The 26,666-nt window shown below is 30.6% G+C and overlaps 1 protein-coding gene across 1 annotated transcript in view; it reads right to left on the bottom strand.

Moving 5' to 3' along the window:
- Upf1 (Upf1 RNA helicase) overlaps positions 1 to 26,666 on the bottom strand; it is a 98,131-nt gene that overhangs the window by 39,998 nt on the left and 31,467 nt on the right. The window contains exons 6-11 of the mRNA XM_075382316.1: positions 25,827 to 25,999; positions 20,254 to 20,461; positions 13,225 to 13,384; positions 8,870 to 9,064; positions 3,271 to 3,359; positions 338 to 596 (exon numbers count right to left, since the gene is read on the bottom strand). Coding sequence (XP_075238431.1) covers positions 338 to 596; positions 3,271 to 3,359; positions 8,870 to 9,064; positions 13,225 to 13,384; positions 20,254 to 20,461; positions 25,827 to 25,999 — 1,084 coding nt within the window. The remainder of the gene's footprint in view (positions 1 to 337; positions 597 to 3,270; positions 3,360 to 8,869; positions 9,065 to 13,224; positions 13,385 to 20,253; positions 20,462 to 25,826; positions 26,000 to 26,666) is intronic.

The following is a 26,666-nucleotide window of genomic DNA, read 5'->3' as shown; positions in this document are numbered from 1 at the left end:
AAGCTGGCAATCAATAGAAAAAAAAAACTGATATAAAATAAGTAGCAACAGGTAAAAAAATTAATTAAAAATGGAACAAATGCAGCAGCTTTTTATCCTTCAGATAAAAACCAGGACTTCTTCCAGAAGTGTTATACAAAACATGTAAATAAGTTAAGAAGAATCTTAATTTTCATTATAACAAATAAAATTAAAATAATAAGAGAAGGAGTAGTAGATGGTACTTAAAAAAAGAAAGGGTAAGATGTCAGACAAAATTGTAACTTTATAACTTTATACAATTTCTCTAATTGTGCCTGAGGAAAAGTTAAAAGACTAAGGGTTAATTGTAACTAACCTGTTTGGCACCAAGTATCACAGGCACCATACATTCTGGTTCAGTAGCCTGCATACTTTCATCAATCAGTATAGAATGAAATTTGAGTCTGGCCAATCTTGGATCTCCAGCACCAACACATGTACAACATATAACATCAGCTGCATCTAACAGCTCTTTCTCTGCAGCTTTTTTCAATATCCTGTAACGTTTTTCATCAGCTGATGACAATTCACCAGTTTCATCTTTCAACTGCTGAAGCTTTTGTAGCTCAGTATTACTGTAAAAATAACCCAATAATAAGTCATCATTCTCTTAAATCAAGATAACTTTCAATGAGAACTATAAGAAAATTTTATTTACAATAAAAATGAGCACTTAGATCAGAACATTTTTTTTAATAACACACATATTACATTACTATTAAGTTTATTTCATACTTCACCAATGGACTAGAGAATTCTCTTGAACTGTAGATATCTACAGTACTTAAAATACTTAAATGTACAGACATCATAAGTAACAAGTAAATCCATGAAAGTAACTAACCATACAGGCAAATTTATTCCAAAAATGCATTAACTAAGCACACGAAACAGGTATTAACTGATTATACAGCATTTACTTTGTTGAACAGCCATTGTATTAACTTTTCACAACCATCAGACAAGAACAAAATAATATTTAACAAATTTAAAAAATTTAATTATTGCAGATTTTGATCTTGCAGTTAATTTGTTTTAATAATAAAGAGTAAATTATATTTCAGTGTCTAAATGTTCAAAAATTCTATTCATGTAAACTTAACAATAATGATCAAAATTGTTAACGACAAGGCAACAGTAATTTTTAAGTACTTAATCTGATTAAAACTGAAATACAACGAAATATCAATACAATGTAAATGTTGTTAACAGAGTAGTTGGCGTTATAAAAAGAATTTACAGAAAAGATACACAAAAATGTTAGATTTTCTCCTTTTGTTAGTTGGATGCCATAAAAAGTTAATACAAAATATAATTGCATATTTTACATATACATCAGTTAATAATAACAAAGACCACTCATTACGTATAAAGAAAAAAGTTTGTCATTTTTTTGTAAAGGTTTCTGCTAATATGATGAAAAGGGTCTGTGCGTGTATAACCGCAAGGGGTGGGCATTATGAGCATATTTTTTAACAATTACGTAAGTAATAGCTTTTTATTAAATCTCTTTTGTAAGTAACAAATACATTTTTTTTATTCTACCTAAATTTCCCTTTCTTTACATTTAAAATTGGTTAACAGGACTAAAAAATCACTCTGTAATACACATATTTATCGATATAAATAATATACACAAATAAATGCACGCATGTGCAATTCTTTAACTTGATTTTTTTTTAGTGAATTTTTCTCTAAGTTGTATTAAAATTTTCCTTTAAGAATCCATTGACAATTTTCTGGGTTAATAAATCTTAGATCATGTTTCAAAACATCACATCAAAAAGACTAATAAAACATTTTCCTCAGTCAGCATTTCTATAAATTATTACTAAGGGATGACACTGTACTTGAATCTGAGGTCCATTGATAGTCCCTAAACCCTCCTAATTCCTGTATTTTCAAGGAATCTCAAACAGTACTGAAACTAATGCAACATGAGTAGGTAATTTTCTTTTTGAGTTCTTGTACCTAAGAGTGTTGAAAGAGTTTTTCTGTTGACCTCATGAACTGTACATAAACAAAATTATCAAAATTCATCACTTGGTACAATCTAGAAGTACTCATTAGCATAATATTCTTCAAATTTTAATTCTCAGAATATGAAAAGGAATTCCTTTAGGTTTGGTGCAACTTGTCTGAACATAGACTCCCCTTTTTTCATAACAAAGCAGCAATCTCCGATGATGCTTGTTAACCGTTTTCCAACTTTCGTAGCATGAATTAGTAATTCATGTGACATTTATATTAATTATATAATAAACATTTACAAGATCTCGGCATAAAATAATTGTTATAAAAAGTAAAGTGTTGCATAATAAAATGTAATAGTTATGCCTGTAATTGTGCAAGCATAATGCCTGTTATTGTAATATAGAAGTTCCACTCTAAATAAATAAATATTCATAAAGGTCTAAAAACCATTCAACATTCTTTAACAGACATTTTGTCATTGTATTCAAGAACAGAAATATTTCTACAACTATTCATGAAAAGCCAATATTTTTCTAAGCAGTGAAAAAGTCATTAACTGATTACTGTAATGTGACATTTTTGAACATATCTTTCCCTTACCTTACCTTAAGAGTATTCAGGCACTTTTTCTGAAATCCTCTTCCCTCATCCTTTGATTGTAAAATGATTTAGTCCCTTTAAGACTAAATGATTAAATTTTTCTCCAAAAGTGATTTTTTTTAAAACCTTTATTTTTGGCTGAATTAACATCATGGATAACCCCACAGTTAATAATCACGGTCATTACTTTTTTAGTCAAATTAATGCACACATTTAAAATACATTTTCTTAATTAGTAAATAAGAACTGGTGTATAGTTTAAAGTACAGAAGTAAGTACTTTTGTACTGGTGTACAGTGTAAAGAAGTAGCAACTGATTTGCTTTCAAAAAAGTTTGTCATTTTCAGAAAATTCAATGTAGAAATATAAAAAAATGTACATGTTTTTTAAATTACAGGTTTTTTCTATACTTGAAACAAAATATTCCCCTTTTCTCTGTGTACATGGTTCAAATAATTCAGATATAGCTCTAATACAAGTATACTAGATTGATAATATAAATGGTAAAAAAATAAACTGTACATTTCAAAAAGACAAAACATGTATTTAGAATATTGTATGAAAATTTTAATAAGAATACACTGTAATTCTACTTCAAGTATTAATTCATTAGCATTAATAAAAAATTTACCATCTATTGCATTACTAAACTAATGTTCAAGCTTGTAAACTTACCAATCCATGTTCCTTATCTGATTGTGGAGAGCTAGAAATGAGACAGGAGAATCAATTGCTTCTCTTGACTTGGCACAAACTCTGACCACCTTTTAAAAGAGAAAAATCTAAATAAATTTATGTCAGCCAATATAAGTTTATATAAAAAAGAATAAGTTATAAAATTTAACAAATTTAATCTACGAAATATTCATTAAAATATTTTAATACATACCTAACACAAATTCTATAAATAAAAAAACAAAAAAAATAACTTCATCTAAAACAACAACCCTTAGTTGAATATATTTAAACAAATAAATCTAACAGTTTTTATTTAAAAAATAAATAAAGTCCTTTTTTGTTGTCTAATTTTTGTATTTGGAGATCTAAACATGCAGTTTTTCCTTTTATGGAGCAAAGTATATCTCAATCTACATGAGTGTAAGCTGCCAGTTTAGTTTCTGGAAGTTCTACAAGCTATTTTCTGAATTAAAATAAATATTACCATTTGTAATAATTGTATTATTTGTCAAATAATGAATATGATCAGTTCCTTCATTTACATTATTTATTTATTTTTTTAATTATTGTGTAACCATGCTCTCTCACTGTTTGTGACTCATCTAAATGACACTGAGGTAACATGAATTAAGACATCAATATTCAGTTCAACGCGTGCGTAATAATTGTATTATTATGATCAGTTCCTTCAATTATATTATTTATTTATTTATTGTATAACCATGCCCTCTCACTGTTTGTGACTCATCGAAATGAAATTGAGGTAACATGAATTAAGACATCAATATTCAGTTCACTGTGTCCGAGTCATGCAGGATTTTGATGGTTTAACAACTACTTATGTGTACCTACACAATAAAAAACTGAAATGATGTAAAACCTCAGCTATAACTTGCAAATATAAAATCTTACTACCAAAATAAATTCTAAACAATTTACTTAACTTTTAAAGTATTCATAACAATATTATTAATTTTACTTTACTTTTGTTTACTGTGTCGTTTGTCAATAGTTTACTTATTAAATTTAACCTTAATATTTTATAACCTATCTTACAAGAGCTTGTAAGATAAAAAAAGCCTGAATAAGACAAAAGCTAATTCAATTAGACCTAAAGTTCTGTGTTGAAGCCTGATATTTTCTTCAGGAAAACAATTTATGCTTTTGATATGTAAAGTTTACATGTGCAACTGCAAAGTCATTCAATGGGATCAAATGATTTTTAATTAGTTTTATATTTTTGAATTTGCTGATTTTTAAACGCAGCAGTTTTAATTTTCAAATATTTTTTATTAACATGTCGACTGCCAACTGACTCCCAGCAGAGATTTTAGTTACTAATTTATTTGTTAAATGGTTTTTTTATTAGTGTGTAATAATTAGAAACAAGATTTTTTTTAGTTTACTTTATTTAAATAATTAAAAAATGAACTTAGATTGGAATGATTGGCACATCCAGTATCAGCATTTTCTTCTTGTTTATTTTCTTCATATAGTTTTTTTTCTTTTGTCTAAGCTCTTACACTCTTCAATTCTTTTCTTCTCTGGTGCTGGTTTTTTTTTTCAATTTTACTGATGCAGTGGAAACAATTTTCTGAAGGTTTGGTAACTGGTCAAATAGTTAATGCTATATGGGGTAATAACCAGCTATTATCTCTTTTCTTTTTATTAAGTGAAAATCATAAAAAGAACCACACTCAACGTACATAGAATATAAAAAAAATATCCATTTAACAGATTTTGTAGCAAAATGTGTACAAGAAGTTTTTTGTTATACCAAAAGGTTTTTCTACTACAAGGGCAGTATGCCATCATTTGATCTTTTCAATCGATTCCAGACAAAAAATTATAATTTAAGGTTATAGTGCCTATTTAATTTGTGAAAAGCCCCATTCAATTCCAAAGTTCAGTAGTAATGTAATACACAGTGCACTTGTCACATGAACACAATTACAAAACGCAGATTTCTTTTGTTTTTTTTTTTTTAATTTTTCAGCTGCTCTGAGAGTACCAGTACAGTATGTATCTTGGTCAAGTAATTTGGTGCCAAGACCAACGTTGTATTAAAAATTATCAAGGTATACTGCATGGCCATTGCCAAACTTTTCTTTTAATAAATGCATCACTACTTTTTATTTATGACCAATACCAACTAAAATAAGTATAAGTACTGAACCATTTGATTCAGTTAGTATAAATATAATTTCACGCCATACTTATGACATTTGTTTTTTATGTATTATCAAAATATTAATGACCACGCTATAGAACTATAGACTCATCTAGAAACAATTCATTGCCTGGATAATAAATTTGATTATTTTACTGAAAAAATGTATTACTAGCCTTATCTTTTGTAGGTAGTCATCAGTATTATTGCTGACTGATGAGAAATGTTAACATCTTAAAATTAAAAGAAATCTGTTTCGGGACAAGCACTTTCTGAATATTGGTATATTGAAAAGATGATCAATAATCACAGAGACGATGCAATGAAATAATACCATTGAGAAGTAATAAGACTAAAAATATTTTTAATTCTTCTAGTGTAACATCCTTCCAATCTGCAATATGAGATTTCACCTTTGTGGGCAACACAAAACTTCAATGGCATACTCATTAAATTTGGCAATAGTTTACAAAAAATTATCAACATTTGAAACATGCCTATTGGCAAGGCGTCTACCAGAATAGAATAGCATTCCTTGTTTTTTAAAGATAAGTTACTTTATATCTGTACCTTTCCAATAGTTCCTAACTTTCTTCATTCACAAACTCAGTTTCATCATGACTACCTCAGCTTCAGCTTCAGTTCTGGAACTCAGAAGTTTCAGAACCCAGAAAGTACTCATTGCTGCTATTTCTCTTAAACTATTCTCACTGTCTTCCAAATATCACAGTAGTTCTTTATTACATAGTGCTTTATTTCTGCATTCACACTGGAGTCTAGACGGATCTGGTCTGTGGCAATTTTCAGCTAAGACTGCACAGTGTTGAAGACCAAAAAAATATGCAACCAACGTTACTACATATCAATGATGCCACATCAGTAAAACAATCCTTTTATCTATGCCACACTCACAACACAGCTAGAGAAATAATCAATTGAACACTACTCCAATCACAGTGGGCAGCAAATCACTATTCCAATCACAGTGGGTTACCACCAAAGGAAGCTGAGTCTCACCACAATTGATGTGGTCAGCAGTCAATGTGTTAAAAGCTACTGAGTACTCTTGTACCTTCCCAAAACATCCCCAAAAGTCTGCGGATGTCACAATCAGGTACAATTCCTTACCTTATCACAACAGTCTGTGAATTACAATTTAGTAAATCACACTTGGGCCTAACAGATCCAACCCAGCCATTCTCATTACTAATTTTAGTCTGTGTAAAATATTCTCTTAATGTTGAATGTGCAATTTTAGTCACATGTTTAATGTTCTATTATCAGTGTAAACGCCTTGATGTTTTGATAAACTTTGAAAATAAAATGGCATGGGGACAAGTTTCTAATAATGAAACATAGAATTTTATACGACAATTTAAAGTGCATGATTCTGACACTGATCTGGACATTATTTATTGACAATGATAGCAATTGTGAATGTAAACAAACTTAGCGATGGAAAAACAGAAACTGTAAAACCGAAGTGCCTTCCGTTTCTAGTGGTCCCATGACCAATTCTGCCAGTGCTGCTGATGCAGATTCAGGTACAATGCCAACACACTTCTATTTGGGTAGAGATAAAAAACAAATGGAGAAAAGAAATTCTCAGAAAATGTTGCAACTAGGCGGCACAATATGTGTTAAGGTTTTTTCGATTCCTTAAAAATATTTAAAACCTTTTCAACGTAAAATAATATATTATGAAATCTTGTATCTTGCTTGATATTAATCATTTTTTTAATTAAATAATTTAATACTGAGATACTGTGTTTTATTTCTTGGTTCCAACAGACCCAGCCTGATCATTCTTATAACTTTTTACCACCTGGCCACCCGAGAAATAATACATATGTTCATAAACACAGGATTGAGACTGGTTTGTTATTTACATTACATTTATCTTCTTGACTTAAATCCTCTTATAAACTGTTAAAAGATAAAGCTGTGAAATTCAGAAATCATGAAAAACAACTAGTAACCATAAATCTCTTTAGTTCATGTTTAACCTTTTTTTTATTGTTTACTTTGACAGTATATATATACAATTCCTGCAGAACACATTCATTTTATTTTCTACGATTACAAAAATTTTGCAACAAATTTTTAAAGGTCTAAAAACAAATTTTTAATTTAAAAAATAAATTTATCATATTTTAAAGTATGAAGGTTACAACTCAAAAAGATTTAAAATAGACCAATCTACATAAAAAGAAATCCAATGTTCAAACTCAGTTTACTGTAATAAAATGAAATATTTTTTAAAAGACATTACTGAATTTAAAGTGATGTGTCCAAATAATACACATATCTCTGACAGAATAACTTGTTACCCATTTTAGTTAAAATGTTTGAATTCAACTGTACTTTTTTCTAATAGCTATATTAAACAGAAAGTCTGTTATATAGGCATTTTTAAATAAGATTAAAGGAATTTTGTTAAAATTTGTAGTGTAACCACACAACGGCAATTCAATTATTACATACACAGTAGACTATCAACTATCCAGCCTCTGTCTTATCCAGCCCAAAATAATTATGTACAGTACATAAAAAAATACGTAAATAAAAAATAAAATCACAGTTCTGAACGAAAACAACTTGTTGCAACAACTGTAAGTGAATGAGAATAGAAAAGAAAGTAGCTTCTCTTATTATTTTTCCTTGTACTGTACTGTTACACAAAGAGCATGTATTGACTGACATACATCATCTTGTTGCTGCCTCAGACTTTACTACTTCCAAAACAAATGACAATAACTTGACGATGAACAAGTAAGAAAGCAACAGACAAGGTTGGAAAATTAAAGCAATATTTCTTACAATAAGGATCACTCAAAGGTGTTATTTTAATATCAGAAGTGCAGTCGCTTATTTAAATACATTTTTACATTTTTATTGTACAATTGTTTTGATTAATATTTTTGTAGGATACATTGTTTTTTATTCCATTTTAGTATAGTGTAGTAATTTTATTGGTTGATAACAATACCGCAGCATTATTTTTTCTTTATTCTAGATAAAACATAGAGGATGGTGTTTTCCAAAAAAACAGCTTTAAAATCTTGAATTTTTAGTGATTTTAATCAGAAACTAATATTTTTCTGATCTCTGAATAATTTATGTGAAAATTGTTGCCAGGAATTTGGAAAAATTGATTTTCTATTACTAGACAACTTTATTTTCATATTCTACAAATTAAAATTTACAAAATTCTAAAATGAGGGTAGGATTATTTTGTAGTGTGTATGAAGCCAATAAATCCAAAAAATTTTATATTCTACAGTTTCAATATACACTTGCTAGTGTTTTTTTTTTTAATTCCAGTGAAAAACAAATATAAAATTTTTCTGCGTCATCATTAACATTAAGGTAACAATAATTTGCCACCCTTCAAACTTTACAAAAAAAAATTATATTAAAACTAACCTTCAATGATGTACGATGGATCTTTTCAGTAAGTTGATCAACAGCAATATTAGAAGGAGCACACACCAGTACAGGTCCACCATTCTGCTTGACAAGCTGATACACAATAGTGGCAGATGTCACAGTTTTACCTGTACCTGGAGGACCTTGAATCAATGAAAGAGGACGTTGAACAGCATGTTTTACTGCATAAACCTAAAAAAAGAAAAACCTATTAAAGTAAAAATTACTCAGAAATTATTTTAAAAAAAATTAATTGCTTCATAACTTTAAGCAATTCAGCCTCATATCATAAGAACATTGATTTAATTACAACTGTGAGATACATTAAAAGCAATAAGAATAATTTAAAATTGGAAGACTGTTTTATGCCTTTTATACATTTAGCACGCAATGAATTTATTATATATTTTTACGAAACTGAAATAGAAAAATCATTCAATTATCAAAAAAGTATTTTGAAATTTTGTTGATGAAACTCTGTTTAATGAATAACATTAACATAATATTACTAAAACACTTAGTGCTAGTGTCTCTGTCTTTCTTTCATCTGAAAGTCCTGGATTCACATCTCAGTCAGGCAAGGCATTTTTCAAACACTACAAAATTTCCTTTTTTGTTTTGTTACCACAAGCTTCGAGCTTATATGGTAAATTACAACTCAAGAAAAAAACAAATAAACATTAATATTGAATTTAACTTTCCACGCTTTACTGACATTTTTTAAAATCTTTCTTCCTCTGACATTTCTTTTAATTTTTCACTTATTTTATGGGTAAAAATTTTTTCCTCTCATTCACTTAATTTTGTAAGAATAAATTTGCCTTATTATTCCTCTCTTTTACAGCATAATTTTTTCTCTGTTTTAACTACGTTCCTGGCAAAAGATAATCCTTGTCTAAGACAGTACATTATTATTTCACAAGAAATCTTAATATATAAAATATAACTTCACCAAAAATATTATCACACTATAAATAATAATATAATATTATATCACACTATCTCTCCTCTATCTTATCACGAGTCAATAAAAGTGTAGAATTATAACGGAATGAAATCAACTGGACAACAGCCACTACATCTCTGCTGATGCTGGCTGGCAAACAATATCATAGTTATCTTGTTTGTATATAATTTTGTGTAAATTAATTAATTTACCTGGAAAGAGTTTCAGGATAATGGTAGAACATCTGAGCATTATTTATAAACTGAGTAATTAATTTAATAAAAATGTTTAATCCAGCTGTAAAATGATTAAAAAACATAATTACAGAATTAAGTATGATATCAGTTTTGAATTCTTGATAAGTGAAATTAATTAAATATATAAACAACAGTAACATGTGGCTGCAATCATATGTGAAGAAGTGATGGTAAACAATAATTGATAAGAATGAAGTTCAATTAAATTAAATTACAAGCTATTGATTTACAAAGAATTAAAAAGATTAAATTTAAAAACCAACACAGGATTGACTATCAGCACTGTATGATTGTAAAGAAATGTTTTCAATAAAATAGACTAAACTCACAAGGCAATATCTGGCATATTAATAAAACAAATCACTGAACCATTAAGATAACTTTTCTATTCCACTGATTTAACAGTCTCGTGCCATTACATCAAATCTAGACTGTTCATCTAACTCAGCAGTTTAAATTAACACCAAGAAAAATATCATCTCAATTGGTGGCAGGAGTCAAGAAACTGTTAACAGTTAGAAAATTGTTAAGAAATTTGAATAAGAAGTAAATGAAAAACTGCACAAATTAGATAGTGCTTAAAAAAAAGTTGTGCAGCTTACACAAATACTTAGATGACAGTTTCTGTTTCTGTTACTTATATCATGATAAAGTAGTATACTGAAGTGCATTCACTCACTTTGAAGTGGGTGAGAATAATTATAAAATAAGTAATACCTACTGATACATAATAATCTGGGCAGTCAATGTAGGAAAAATTCCAAAATACCAGGTGTGTAAATATGAAACCAGAATTTGCCCATAGATGGCCCTAACTGTCAATTTAGTTACCATCAAACCGCATCATTGGCACAATTTTCTTTCTTTGAGCTGACAAAGATTTTCAACTCCCAATAAAATTTTCATAACAGCATAGTTTTAATTAGCGTTGAACGCGTCAAGTTTTGTACCTACAAACTACGATTTGCAAAGAGCATTGATTTTTTGTTATCATTTAAAGAAAACTGCTGCAGAATTGTATCAAATACTTGTCGAAGCTCTTGGTAGTGATTTTGATTAATGATAATGCCCCATCACAGACAGCAAAACTGGTCATTGAAATGATTGAGGAGTTCAGTTGAGAAATACTTTCGTATGCGACTTACTCACTAGACTTGGCTCTATCCAACTACTATTTATTTGCATCGATGGGACATGCACTTGCTGAGCAGCGCTTCACTTCTTATGAAAATATACAAAAATGGCTCGACTGGTTTGCCTCAAAAGAGTAATAGTTTTTTGGCATGGCATTCATAAATTGTCACAGAGATAGGAAAATGTACAGCTAGCAAATATTGTAGGAAAATGATAAATATTTTATTTGAAATATTGTCCATCATTTTCATACAATAAATATGCATTTTCTAAACAAAAATTCCGGTTTCTTATTTACACACCTGGTACAGATACTTTTATAGTTGTGTAAAGGTGCAAGTGAAATGTATTGTTAACTATAATATAATAAAATAAAATAATAGTGGAAATTTTTAAATGTTTAAAATATTATTTGTTTTTATATTATCTTATAGAACAGTATTGTATACATTTTTTTTAATGGAGATTTTAATTTTAATTTTACTGAAGATTGTTATATGTAATGTTTCAATATAAATATCATTAGATTGGATATAAAATATAATTATATCAATAGATATAATCATTACTTCTTTAAGTAAAAATATAAATTGTTTTAATGTAAACTTTACTGCAATAGGAGACAACAACTTATTGGCCTCTAATGCTTTACTCTGCTTTTGCGATACCTTTCACCCCTATTTTCAGTGCTTTTATAAAAATTATCCTTAAAATTTTGAAAAGAAATAAATCTTAACAAATCTCTGTATCAAGATTCATTTATCTTCAAGATCTAAAGAGGAGATTTATTGTATTTATAAAAATATTGTAATTAAATCTTTAAAGAAGAAATTAAAGAACCAGTAAAGAAGTCTATTTCTGATTCAGTGAAAGAAAAAGGAATACTTCATTAACTTAACAACTAAAATAGTAAATCTAAACGCACCTGGAAAAAGTTTCATGAGGCTAACAACAGTTCCAAAACAACAAATATTGAAGATTTACAAATAAATCACACATAAAAATCAAATGACAAATCCTTATGATACAGTTGATGTTTATACTGATTATTCTGCAATTGTTAAATAATTTAAGTAATGTTAATAAAACCTGCTTCCCATGGATTATTTACTAGAAATACGAATGAGTATAAATGTAATTTTAAAATACAAAGCTAGAAAAGATTTATAATCCTGTCATTCCTGGCACCCACAAGAGATTGTGAAGATCTGTAAATATTCAGAAATAGCATTTCCTTACGCTTAGATGAAATTCTATTTATAAAATAGTTAAAAAGCTTTCCTTTCAAAATAAAACCCGTAGTTCATCATTATAATGTTAGTTATTACACTCTAAAGATAATTTTCCAGCACTGCTCTAAATCAGTACAACAAAACCAATTACTAAAATTAACCCAACTGCTTAAGATTTATTTTAGGTGTTTTTATATAGATTTATTTTATTTTATTTTAGGTCTAATATAAAAATGGAATATCTTCAAATTGGAATATAAAGAATAACTTCAGTAATTAACATCTTGTCTACCAAGCAGTATTTAGTACATATTGATAAAACACTAGTGTGATCTATACATCGGTCTAAACATTACTTCTCTAAAATCAAAAACTATTCAACTATTCTTGTAATTATACTGTAGACTTAATTCTTTAATATACAAAGAAACACATTAACATTCACATACATTCTTCCTGCAAAATTTATCTTTATCCTCTCAGTAACATATTCAATAGGTAATCATTACATCTACTAAAAAAATATTTTTGAACTCACTCATCTGAGTATCTCTAGAAGTGTGATTTTTCAATAGCTCAATTTTTATAATAGAATTAATTAGCTTTGTACAATACTTACAATTAACTCATGACTATAAGTTTCCAAATAAAAAGAAGTTGAAACACTATTTACAAAAACACATTGTAGTAAAACAGTCTGTAAAATACTTTTTGTTACACATATAGCTCCCACATATCTTAAACTTTTAATACTAGAAAATTAAAAACTTAACAAAAACTAACCTGCGATCTATTGAGGTCTGGTAAATTTGGGGCAGAAAAATGCTTTGGTAAGTGGCACCTAAACAAGACTTCATCCACATCATGACCGAGCAAACGATGATAAATATAACCAGATACGGAGTTGTCATCAACAGCAAATTTACGTAATGCCAACTGCATTCTGTAAATATTATTTACATTCCGTCATTCTATCACTTAACACAAATTTATAAAAACAAAGCAGTAAATACAATAATACCTATTCAAAATAATTTAAAAAAGAAAAAGAAGACTTAAATTATAATAAAGCTATTTTCATATGCATTTTTATATTTCTTCACATTTATTGATTATCTTCTTTTTAAGTGATAATACTCGACGATGGATCATTCTATTCTTACTATTGCAGGCTTTAACCTAGACTAAAACATAACTAATTATAATATATCTTATAATATATTTCTACAGAGTTCTGTAAATAAATCATATCTTAAAAGAAGTTTATACAGTAGAATTTTTTTATAATGGAAAAATCTTCTTCTAGGTTATTATAGGTGATTTTTGTTTGAAAATTACACCTTGTCAAGATTAAAAGTTAATTTTCTATGAAGAAAATTACTGTAAAAAATACTGTATTGTACTTCAGGGCAGCAGCAGTACCTAAAAACAGTACATCTTTAAGAGTTCACTGCTAATATTTGATAAACAGGACGTGATGTTTAGGACCAAACTTTGTAACTTTTCCCACGAACAACTTTAACAAAAGTCTGATTAAGCCTCCATAAAGTGCGCCTGGATATATCAGAAACAAATAGGAGAAATTAATCCAGTGAACGGAATCTAAACAAACTTCACAGCTTCATTTATCACCAAATTACACGTCACTAGATCAACATGAGTTGTAACTCGAGACCTAGTCCCACCAAAGGTGACCCCTTGACAGTCAATCATGAAAGGTCTTTTAAGAATACTTCACTAGCTGAACCAAGCAACACCAGAGTTCAGAGAAAGCAGCATTCGGATACAGTGACCTGCCACTGTTGGAATGCTCCAACACTACAGACATGAACAAGAAAAATGCAAAGTCCAAAATCAAACCAAATCACTTACATTTCCACACACAATAAAAAAATCACTCAAGCAGACTGGTAAACTAAAAATAATAATTGGTCTTACGGACCAAAACAATACTCTTATCATAGGTCTGCAGGAATTAAGAAAAAATGACTAGGACACTCCACGGGATCTCAAGGATGTAGGGTCTACAAAGGTATACCTGGGAAGAGTGATGAAAAACATCCAACAGTTTGAAACAGGCATTTTAATCAGACTCAAAATAATAAATTCCATGAGAATTCAAGACACAATCCCCAAGAATCTCAACACTCACCCTAAAAGCATCTAATTAAATCTGCACAATAATAAACACACATGCACCCACTAAAAAAAAAAAATAACTCTAAAAAGACCTTAAAGAAACAGAAGTTCTGGGATCTATTCGACCTGACTATAAATAACATCTCCAAAAGCCACATTAAACAATCAGAATAGGCAAAGAAAGAAGATATCGTGACATCAGAAGATACCATGGACAGAGACTAATCAACCGCTGCAGAAACCACAACCTATTCTCGAAATTCACATATTTCAAGAGGAAAGCTCAAAAACTCATAACCTGGAAACACCGCACCTGCACTAAAGGAGAATGGCAACTAGACCATGTTTTCATGGACAAATACCACCACGGGGAGATCAACAATGCAGTCTTCCAAGGAGTAGACACAGGCTCAGATCACTCAGTAGTCAAAATTACAATTAGATTTACTACACAAAGAAAGCAACACAAAATCAAGCCCCTAAAACTACAAGAAAAATGGACCACCCTACCCAACTAATCGAGAATGAAAATTACCAAAAAACAACCGAAAAAATAACAATCACTGATAAATTCAGAGATCTAGTTCAACAACCTTAAACAAATTGCAGAAAAATTAGCCCCAATAAAATTCAAAAAACACCAATGGCGGAACAGCGAATGTGACGAAACAGTGGAGAAAAAATATCAAGCATGGCTATTTCACCAATCCAAAAAATCAATAACATCCTTCCAAAATTTAGTAAAACAAGGAAAAGAAAACATCCAAACCCTAAAGAGAATAAAACAATTACACCATAATGACACACTGAAGTCAACAGAAGGAAAATTCAATAAAACAGTTGAAAGAACTATAAAACCTTTCAAAAATGAGCTCCAAAAATACGAACCCCCAACAACCCCACTTATAAAGAACAAAAACTGTAAACTAGCCCAAAATAATAGGGTCAACCCCCTTGAAGTGCCCCAAAAATCAAAGTTGGTTGCTTGACCAGTGCAAAATACTGCAACTTACTCACTTGTTTCCTACATCTTTCAGGACCTTGAAACCATTTTTTTTTTAATTAAGCAGTTTACCTCCGGCAGCTATTTTTGTCATGGTGTGCACACCTATTTTTGTGATTGTAAGGATTTACAGAAATATCATAATCAAAAACCATCGGTCCTGTAAGGATGAAACATAAAGCAATTTTGTAAATTAAACACTCATATTTTCTAAAGGTTGAAGATTGGTCCTCCAGTGATTTATTTACCTATCTCTCTTCTTTCTATGAGAAAATTACCAATGAAGTTGAACATGAAAACTGTGAGATTTCACTTTTGGTAATTTTTTTCAAGAGGCAGGTATGGCATACAAAGTTTGAATTATTTTTTTATATGTAGGTATATGTTAATAATTTTCAAAATACTCATCTTTGGTCTGAAGAATAGTTAATCATCTCTGCCCTATCAGCTGTTACCCTGTGATACATTATTGTATCTGGCAAAACCATACTCCTAGGAAAAGTTGAGCATGTCAAACACTGCCTGCTTACCTGGACATTTGGTTAACACATTCATTATCATACGCTGTAGTTATCATTGTCATAAACAAAGATATCTACGAAGTCCTTACAATCAACATTAAGTTTGGAATCAAATCTTGAGTTTGATGTTCTGGTGGCACAGGCAGACACAAACTGTATGAGTCCCAGATGCTCAGCCATGATACAACATTTTGGACGGAATTCACACAACTTTGGTCTTCCAATTTTTTCCTCAGGATTTTCACTTTTAAAGGAGACATACAATCTATTTAAGTTTATCAGAACAAGGTGGTTTTTGCTTATGTAATTTGACACCATCAACACACATGCTAACACGTGTTTGTATTGTCCTTTTTACCAGGACACAGCCTGCTACTATTATCACAAAATAACACAACCTTTTTAATTATGTTGTTACTAATTCCTATTACTAATGCCTTGCTCATTAACTAATACTATAGTAAGTCTAACCAAACGCACAGACAAACTGAACTTTGATATAACTTTACATCTGGTCCAAGATTGGGGAAGTAAACTGATAATTTTAACCGTATCTTCTTTAGAACCAAGAACACAGTTTTCTTTTAGTTTTAAAATAAAATATTCACGTGAAGATTGAGCTAGATTTTCATTTTCAGAAACTTTTGAGTCAAAACACAATTAAAGATTCGTTTTTAATTTTTCAGATACCTTATTTATTTTTAATTTTAATGCTGATGGCCTTTGAACTGTGCTTAATTTTTTCAATTTTGATGAAGGCAATATACCCAAAATGCTACAAGCAGCATCCAGTTGTTGAATATTGTGATGTGGGGCAATGTATTGCTCTTGACCTTCGCATTTATATAGTTCTTTGTTCTGCTGAGAAAATATACTGAATTTTGACAAAAACCCTTTTTCATGATATTTACAAACATCAGTGACATCTGAATTAACACTTAAAAAAATAAGTTGTTGGTTTTCATAACTAAATTCACAAAATTTTAATGAGTTCTTTTGGCAGTGTACCAGAAACTTTTTATTCACATAAATTCCTAATAGAACATTGTTCTTCATTGTTTTATGTGAAATTACTTGAAAATATTGTAAAAATTTAACAGTTTTAAAAATTGCAAATATAATATTAAGTAAAACTTATTTATTTAATAAACACTTCTAAACAGGATGAAATTTGAGATTCTGTAAAGATCTGAACAGGTCACTGACTAATGTCAGCCTGACCAGTCTGTATAACTGCAAAGCTAAATGATGCAACATGCATAAATGAGTATGTTGCAATATGGATTTTCCTGACGACTGGAAATGACTTCAAGTGCCTGTTTTAACATGAACACTCCAATTGAATAGTTCAAAAAGTTTATTTCAACTATAGTAATAAGTATAAAAATATTAAAGTGCCAAGAAGACAAGAAACCCCTTTGGAGCACTTATTATTGAATCAAAATAGTTCCCTTTTAACAGGTTTTTCATGATTTTTGAGAGGTTATAACTTTTTTTATTAGTACAACATACAAGAAGAAACTTTTTTATTTGTCATAACATCTACAAAAACAATCAAAGTTGTGCAAATTTGAGATTTTTATCACCATCCCCATCAGTCTTGAAGCCAAAATTTGAATTTTTTTAAATTAGTTTCCAAAAATTCGTAAACATTTAGGGGTAAGTATATCACCATTAATATTTATGATAAAACTACTAACATATACCTCCTACAAATAAAAGCAATTCAATCTGTGTATGCCAGCCATCCCTCCCCACCTCTTGAAAATTTACCAAAACTAAGATTTATTGTTTTTCATGTTCAACTTTATTGGTAATTGTCTCATAGAAAGAAGATAGATAAATAAACCACTGGCTCCATCTTTTACCTTGAGAAAATATGAATAAATTACTTTTGTTTCATCCTTCCAGGACCAGTAGTAGTTTTTTAGTTGATTTTTTACATAAACCCTTACAATCACAAAAATAGGTGTGCACTCAATAACAAAAATGACTGCCACAGGTAATCTGCTTAAATAAAAAATTTTAAAAATAGTTTATGGTCCTGAGACATGTAGGAAACAAATGGGTAAGTTTCAATTTTTTTTAATAGGTCAGGCAACCACCCTTGGGTCACTTCAATGGACTGACCCTAAAAGACAACGCAGAAATCCTAGCTAAATATTTCAACAAACTCCTAAATTGTGAAGAACCAACAGAACTCCTAAACTCAACACCAACACCACCAGATAATGTCAAGCCTCCCACAATAAAAGAAGTAAACCAAGCACCAGGTGAGATGAAGAATATGAAGAATTACAAAGCAACAGGAGAAGCAAAAATTGCCCTTCAACAGCTTGACAACATCTGGATTAAAGATGACTACTAGAACACAGGAAAACAGCCCTTATCCACCTGCTACACAAAAGGGCACAAAGCAGATCCTAACAATTATAGGGGAATCTCACTCCTAGACACAATATACAAAATTCTTCGAAGAATCATCCTCAACAAAATTGGTTTACAACTTGAGAAAGAACTAAGAGAATACCACGGAGAATAATGGTTGTAATCCATTATTAGGTTGAGACATGATCTGGTCTGGACAACAAGAAAAGACATGGTGAAACATTTGTAGACTTCAAGAAAGCTTATGACTGCACCCACAAAGAATCCCTACTAAAAATTCTAAGATACCTTAGACTACATACAAAATTAACAAACATGATAAAACTGACCCTCACAAACACTAAGTTAAAGATAAAATACAGAGGCGAGCTCTTAGTACCATTTGAGATCAAAACAGGACTGCGCCAAGGTGATGGGCTCTCACCACTGTTATTCAACTGCTCACTAGAAAAGGTAATAAGGGAATGGCTCAAAAAATAGCTCCCAAAAGTAAAAAAAAGCTGAAAAATCATAACTATACTTGTTCCACAGACGACTTGGCACTGCTAGGAGACAACATCGATGAAGCTAAAACAGATATTAGAACTTCAAAACATTGCAAATAAAACTGGCTTCAAAATATCATTATAAAGACAAAAATTATGCCCCCAAAACAAACGATTAAAAGAAGTAAACATAAACAATAATAAAATCAAAATATTAACCAATTTAAATACCTCTGAAAAATAATAACAAACAAGCTAAACAAAAACCCTTGATCCAAATAAGGATAACTAGCTAAAGCCAAACATTAACCTGGTAGGTACACTGACAATATAAACTGCCTATCAGTTAATGCAAAAATAAGACACTTCAATACAGTTAAAGCCAGAAGCCACTTACGCAGCAGAAACACTCTTTCCCCCCCTGAACGAACAATCAAAGACAGACTCCAGAAAATCAAAGAAGAATTGGAAGAACCTGCATCAATTAAAAGTACCAGAAAGGCGGGCAGTGGTGGATTGTGCCTAACAAAGTCGTATTTAAAGTGTTAGAACCCATCACTGATACCATGCGCAAGAGGAGACTAGGATTCTTTGGACATATCATGAAGATGCTAGAGTCAAGACTTCTGAAACGGCTAGTGTTTATCTCAACTCAATAAACACCATGACAGGATGCAGCAAATGGATCATAGAAATAAGAGAGAATCTGAAGTAAATTGACCTTAACATCAAAGATAAGATAAAATTAGACAAGAAAATCAAAAACAATAACACTTTATTAACACTCACAAGAAAAAACACACAATACAAACATTTTCAACACTAGAAAGAGAACAAAGATGGGAGATGTAATTGAATTTCCAATCTTTCTGAGTATCCAACAGATATTAATTTTTCAATGAAAAAGTAAATTTATATAACTATAATTTTATCCAGCATGAACAAATAAACATTTACATCTGAAATAAATCTAACCTGACTACAGTGATAATGTAAAATAAAATATTCTAAAAATGTATAACATTGATGGGTAAGATTTGTTACCTTAGGAAAACAAAACTTTTTTTTTTAACATCTCATAACTAGTTTTTGAGATATTCTTAATTTTATTTCATGAAGCAAAATACATACTGTTGAGTACATATTCTTCTTGAAAATAATGAATTAAAGAAAAACTATATCTCAGTTCTAAGATCAATAGCTTAATGGGAAATAAATTCCATTCTCAATCTATCTAAATCCTTTAAGCAATTATAAATGAAAGGAAGAAACTCACCTATCAAAAGAAGTTGACTTCCATATAAAATCAACAACAAAGTGTGAAGTACATGAAGTAGGAGCGCCACTTGAGCTTTTCAGTTCAATACCAACTTCTTCTCCAAAGTTATCAGGAATTTTAATAACATGACCAACTCCAGACCAAGGTTTATGCATCTCTCCCAGGTAACGCAAACGAAGTTCATCACCATGCATCAATTTCATGTCTGCAACATAACACAATTCAAATAACAAATTCAACAATCCCAAGCAAATTATTGGGAATATTTGCTAGGTAAACTGTCAGTAGGAAAACTTCAGCATCACAGAAAAAAGATAGCAATGACTAGAAGAGATGGCTTCTTACAAATAGAGTAAGAAGACTAATAAGTAAGATAAGTAAGATAGACCAACAAAAAAAATAAGTAAGATAGACTAACAAAATCAACAATACTAATTTACATGATATAATTAAGCATCAATGTATTTAATGATTTTATATGTTCGCACGCTCGCACGCGCACACACACACACAATTCTTATTACAACCAACTAAAAGCTATAAAAAAAAGTTAGTAAAAATTTTTCAACAGCTACTTTAACTACTGCAGAGAAGAAAAAGTACAGCAACAATAATGAAGATTGCTCATATTGCAAAACATATTTTCAAATATCATTTCTTATTTGATACAATAATTAATGATTGGTTCTCATTAATAAACACATTTCTTACCAAATATCCAAACCAGTTTTTTAATTTTTTTAAATATCCATTTCAGATTGCAGCAGCTGCTTCTTGTAAATTGGTCAATAATAACAGAGTTTGATACCAGTTATCAGAAATGTACAAATTATTTAAGAAAAACGAGAAGGTATTTATTGCATGTTTACATGGCACACACGGGTACACAGAAATTAAAAGAGGTTGGTGGTATCAAAAAACTTTATTTTGATAAGTTTTAAGCCCTTATCAAATAACAGTAGGAACTTTAAACATTCGATATTTTACTTGAGAAATTTATAATTTTTTTTTGTTTTGGTCATCTCCTGCCATAATGGTTGGTGGTCATATCAAAAATTGTTTCAAATAAAAGTTTTAGGAAATATTTAGAGGACTAACGCAACCACTTTAAACAGATTCTCGATACTGTTCCTATTAAGAAAAGTATATTTTTTTTTGTCTTCAAAACCCATTTTTCCATCCTCTAGGTCAATGGTTGGTGATATCAAAAAACTTTACTTATAAGTTTTGGGCCCTTATCCAAAGAACAGTAGGAATTTTAAAGAAATTTGATATTTTAATTAATAATAAAGTTATAGTGATATTTTGTTTTTTTTTAAAAAAGTCACCCCATTTCCACCCCCATGGTCCAATTTTGACCGTTAATGTACTTGACCAAGATTTTGGGTCTAGTTGTTTTTAGGGAACAATTTGAAAGTGATTGGCGCAAAATTACAGCAGTTATCCTGTAAACAAGAAAGTGAAATATATATATATTTTTTTGCCGAATGGCTTTCGATGGCATGCGGCACTTAATAACCTTGTAGTAGCCCCGAGAAAAGCTGTTGTTGTTGTCGAATGGCTTCAACAGCTCATAATTTATAACCTTACGGTAGCCCTGAAAAGGGATGTTTTTTACATCAGCTCTGAGAAGAGCTGGTTTAGAAGCTGGTCCCTATTGAAATCAGGGAGTTGCAGCTCATCCACTGAAATCAGACCGAGCTTCCCCCCCCCCCCCAGCACGAGCTGGGTCCCCACTACAGTGTGGTGTGGTGGTGGCCCCCACAGCCCCAGTGTCGGGTCAGTGTCAGTCTTTCACCGGCATGGCTGAGGCGGTTCTCCCCCAGCGATCCCACGCTGGGCCAGCTCCTGCTGCTGAGTCCACCAACCAGAGTGACTCAAGCCCGGCTAGCTGAAACAGGAAAGTAGCATCCACATCCAGCAGATCCCTTGGCGGGCTGGCCAGGCCTGCTACCAGGAAACTTCTTCTTCTACTTGGTCTTCTCCAGGTGGTGGTTGACGAATTAAAAATTCACTCATGCATGCTTTTATTGGAGCCTGAGAGTGGTGAAGCCACAGGGCTGCTGTGGTGGGAGAACCGCATGGTCTCTGCACAGTAGTAGTGACACTTGTACCAGCACGTACGTATCCTGTGTTTCTGACATCTGAACTGCGACCGCTGATATTAAATTAGGCATATATGTGGTAATATCAACTTTTGAGCTGACAATGGTTTTGGGTATGGGGGATGTGAAACGCAAAGATACATAAAAATTTTCCGGAAGCCGAATCATGGTACCAATTAAAGGAGGTAGATTTCTTATGAAATCTAACTAAAAGTTCATTTTTGCGACATTAACACAATCGATGAATGTTTGTACCTCTAGTTTTTAGAAAACATAGTGAACGCGCACCTTTGTTGGGTCCAGTTATACAAGCTCAAGCCCTAACCTTTCAATCACAAATCAACAGCAGTGATAACTTTAATGCATCTAGTGTATGGTTATCACAATGGAAAATTCATCACAGCATAGGCCAAATAAACATTATAAGAAAATCTCATTCAGCAGATGCCCCGGCAGCAATGGGATTTTCTAAAATCCTAAACAGGATTATAGCTGAAAATAATTACAGTGATGGACACATTTACAAACTGTGATGAAACTGGTTTTTATTATAAATTGCTACCAAAAAAATCATTAGATGTAAAGTGTGCTTCAAATAAGTAGGTATGAAAATTAATAAAGAAAGGATTACTTTTCAATTGTGTGCTAATAAATCTGGAAATGATAAATTAAAACTGCTATGTATTGGTAAATATGGTCCACATTGTTTCAAATATGTAAACATGAAATAATTACCAACAATTTACAAAAACAATGAGTTCCCAGTTCAAAATGAGCATGAGTTTCCATTTGAACAGTAAAAATTCTTGGATGACAACAAATATTTTTTTAATGTGGTTTAACAAGGAATTTGTGCCATCTGTCAAGAGTTATTTGTGCCTACAGAAGATGGAAGAGAAAGCTTTACTACTTCTTGATAATTGTCTGGCCCATTCACCATCAACTTATTAAAATCAAAGATAATAAAATTACAGCTAGTTTTACTTAAAAATACATCATTAATCCAGCCATTTAGGCTGGAATTAATATCAGCAGCAGTAAATGACGAAGATTTATTGAAAACCCTTCATTAAAAAATTTATGTACAGTGCTGGAATTGCATGGAACAACATAGCAGTATGACAATGGTAAATTGCTGTTCAAAATGTACAAATGACCACAAAATTGAGGATATTCATATTTTCACCAACAATACTGAAGAATATTCTGCACGTACTGGCCAAAAATTATCAGTTACTGATCTAGAATAATGTGTGAAGAAGAGGACAACAATACTCCCGTAGTGTATTACATAACCGATTATGAACTGTACAGTCTGTTACTACTGCACCTGGGAATGATGTCGGACAAAAAAAGTGAATGCCTATCAGAGGTTGTTACAATTACTGCACCCAAAGTAAGTTCTCAACATCATAAATCACTTAATGACATGGATGAAACAACAGAGTGATTGTGATCCTCTTATTAGTTAAATCTGCATTTAACTTGTAAATTTGTATTTCCTTTCTTACAGCCAGCAGAGATCATGTTTTCTCCTCTATTATACATCTCTCAAAATCAGACATTTTAATTCTTTTTAAATAAAGTTTTTAAATAGACAATAACCCCCCCCCCCACATGCTACAAATTCATTAATAGAGGACAAAATAAAATCAGTACATAACACACACAAGCCATGTTTTTGAAGTAGTTTTGATATAAAAAATAAACTTTTTTTTTTCAAATTTATATTCACCTGAAAGTTTGATATTAATCTACAATTCTATATAATTTCCACCTACATTAAAAGGCACTTGCTACATATGTAATCAGCTTCTGCATTCCATCTTCAAAGAAATCTGCTGTCTTTTCATTACTGAAAAGCTGTTTGAACGTTATTATCATAGGGCACTGGCTACCAAGGTGCTAATACTTTAAATGCAAGACAAGTGGTAGTCACTAGGTGCCAGTATGCAATTAATTAGTTACCAGCCAAATGATGCAATGAGATCTTGGATACGATAAGCCGCATGTGACCAAGCACTATCACGAAGCAGCATGATTCCCACACTGAACATGCCACTCCTTCTGTTTTGGAGTGCGTGATGCAATCATGTCTTGACATTTATAGTTCCCTCCCCAAGGGAAAAAACCAACAAACTACTCAAAACACCCCCTGTCTATGTCTATCCCAAAACACAGTTGCAGATGATTTTCCAGGCTGACATTTTTTTCTTGAACTTCACTTTCTTTGGAGACATTGTGTGTCTCCATTCCATGAACTATTATTTTGATTCTGGTGTATGTGAGATAACCATGTACGCCTTCATTGTTATATCTCATGAGATAATTCAAAGCACTGACTAAATGTTTGTTTTTGTGCAACTAAAGTCAACATTTTTAGTACTTAACATGAGCACAACTTCTGACAAATTAAGTGTACAGAAACAATCTCGTTGAGAACACTTTGTGAAAAAAAAAGAAAAATTCATTAAATAAGTGATGAAATCATAAACAATCTATTCTCAGACTTTTCCATTAACTTTCTCCACCAAATCATTGATGATAACACAAACTGTCACCCATTCCGTACCATATTGTGTACGTTGTATGACCCTCTTTAAATCCCCTAACCCATTTTCTCACTATTCCATCAGATATAGAGCATTATCCCTGTACAATTCACTAATCTGTCAATAAATTTCAGCTCATTTCTTACCTCTTGCATTTACAAACAAATTACAGCATAAATTTCACAATTGGTGGCACTGTCTGTAGTCATAGGCATTTTAAACAGGCACAGGAAACTGTAAACAAAGACTATCAACCACATAATGGCATCTGTAGAAGGCCATTAGATGTAGTTAGTGCACAAGCACAAAACTGCAACAGTTGCACTGCAGTGGACATATATCAGTGGTACTTATTTAAAAAACATACCTTTTACATTTTATTAGTGTGAAACAAAACATACCTTTACATTTTTATTAGTGTGAAACATCAAATACGAAATGAAAAAAAAATCATAATTTTGATTTTTTGCCTATTTATCATTAATTAAAGCAAAAAATTTTAAAGATACCATATTCATTAAAAGCAACCACACTTTCACAAAATCTGTTTTCATTACGATTCTAGAATGATCAAACATACTGGATATAGATTTAATAAAGACAGCACATGCAATTAAAATAAAATTAAACTTTTCAGTTTTAAATGAATAATGAATGTATTAAAAATCTTTCATGAAAATTGCTATATTTTGCCTACATACTGCAAGTTTGTATCATTAGAATCAGTGGCCAAAAAAATTTCAATTTTATATTCACTTGTAGCCTAATAAATCTAAAAAAAACCTGATTTTATTAGAATTTACACACATTTCTACAAACCTTAATATTAAAAAAAAAACTTTAAAGTTTACAGCAAAGTTGTGTGAATGATTATTATAATCTACAAAAATTAGAATTTATTCTCTTAACTTGCCTCCATCAGATTTTGCAAGATTGAAATAAGCAATGGTTTTTTTGTTTAACCCAACATCCCAACGAACATCAACATTCTCCTGCGTCTGTGATTCTTTAAGGCGTTTATCGTAGTCTGCTTCAAGTTTTACAAGAGGCCCAAATATATTCTGATACTGATATCCATCTTCATATCTATAAAGAACATAATAAATTTAAATAAAACCATACGTAAATTAAGATTATCTGCTAACGCTAAATTCAGCTCAAATGAATCTCAAAAAATAATTTGCTAAAAATTTACCTCAACATAAAAGACACTGTCTGTGCTTCAAAAGACATTACACTTAACAAAAAATTGTTTGAACACTACTGATATTCATTCTATTCTGTTGATTACCATCAACTAAAAAAAAAGCTTATTTTACATTCTCAGATCAGTTGACTGAAAAACATTACATTTTATTACTTCAGTATATTATTTTAATTTATATTATACATAATATTATTTTAATATAATATCTAAAGATTTATATTTTTAAAAAAGTGAACGCCAAAAAATACAGTTAAATTTTTTAGATATATGTGTAATGTAATCAATAGTATTCATGTTGTGAGAATTCCTTGTTCTTTCCTTACAGAGATTAGTGATAATTAGAAAATTCTTTTCCTTCACAATACAAAAGCTTCAAATTTTATTACATTTCAATTCATTTCTCTATTAGGTTCACAGTATTTCTACTATTTATTTCTTAATTTTGTGAAGAAACCTAGTTTTTCAATCAGAATTTTTGCTTTGTTTTCTAATAGGATAGTTATCCCACTTTTTTTAAATACAAAATCTCATAATGAAATTAACAAT

This window comes from Lycorma delicatula, chromosome 1, assembly GCF_047948215.1.
Source record: "Lycorma delicatula isolate Av1 chromosome 1, ASM4794821v1, whole genome shotgun sequence".
Taxonomy (NCBI): domain Eukaryota; kingdom Metazoa; phylum Arthropoda; class Insecta; order Hemiptera; family Fulgoridae; genus Lycorma; species Lycorma delicatula.
This window is presented reverse-complemented; position numbering and strand designations above follow the sequence as displayed.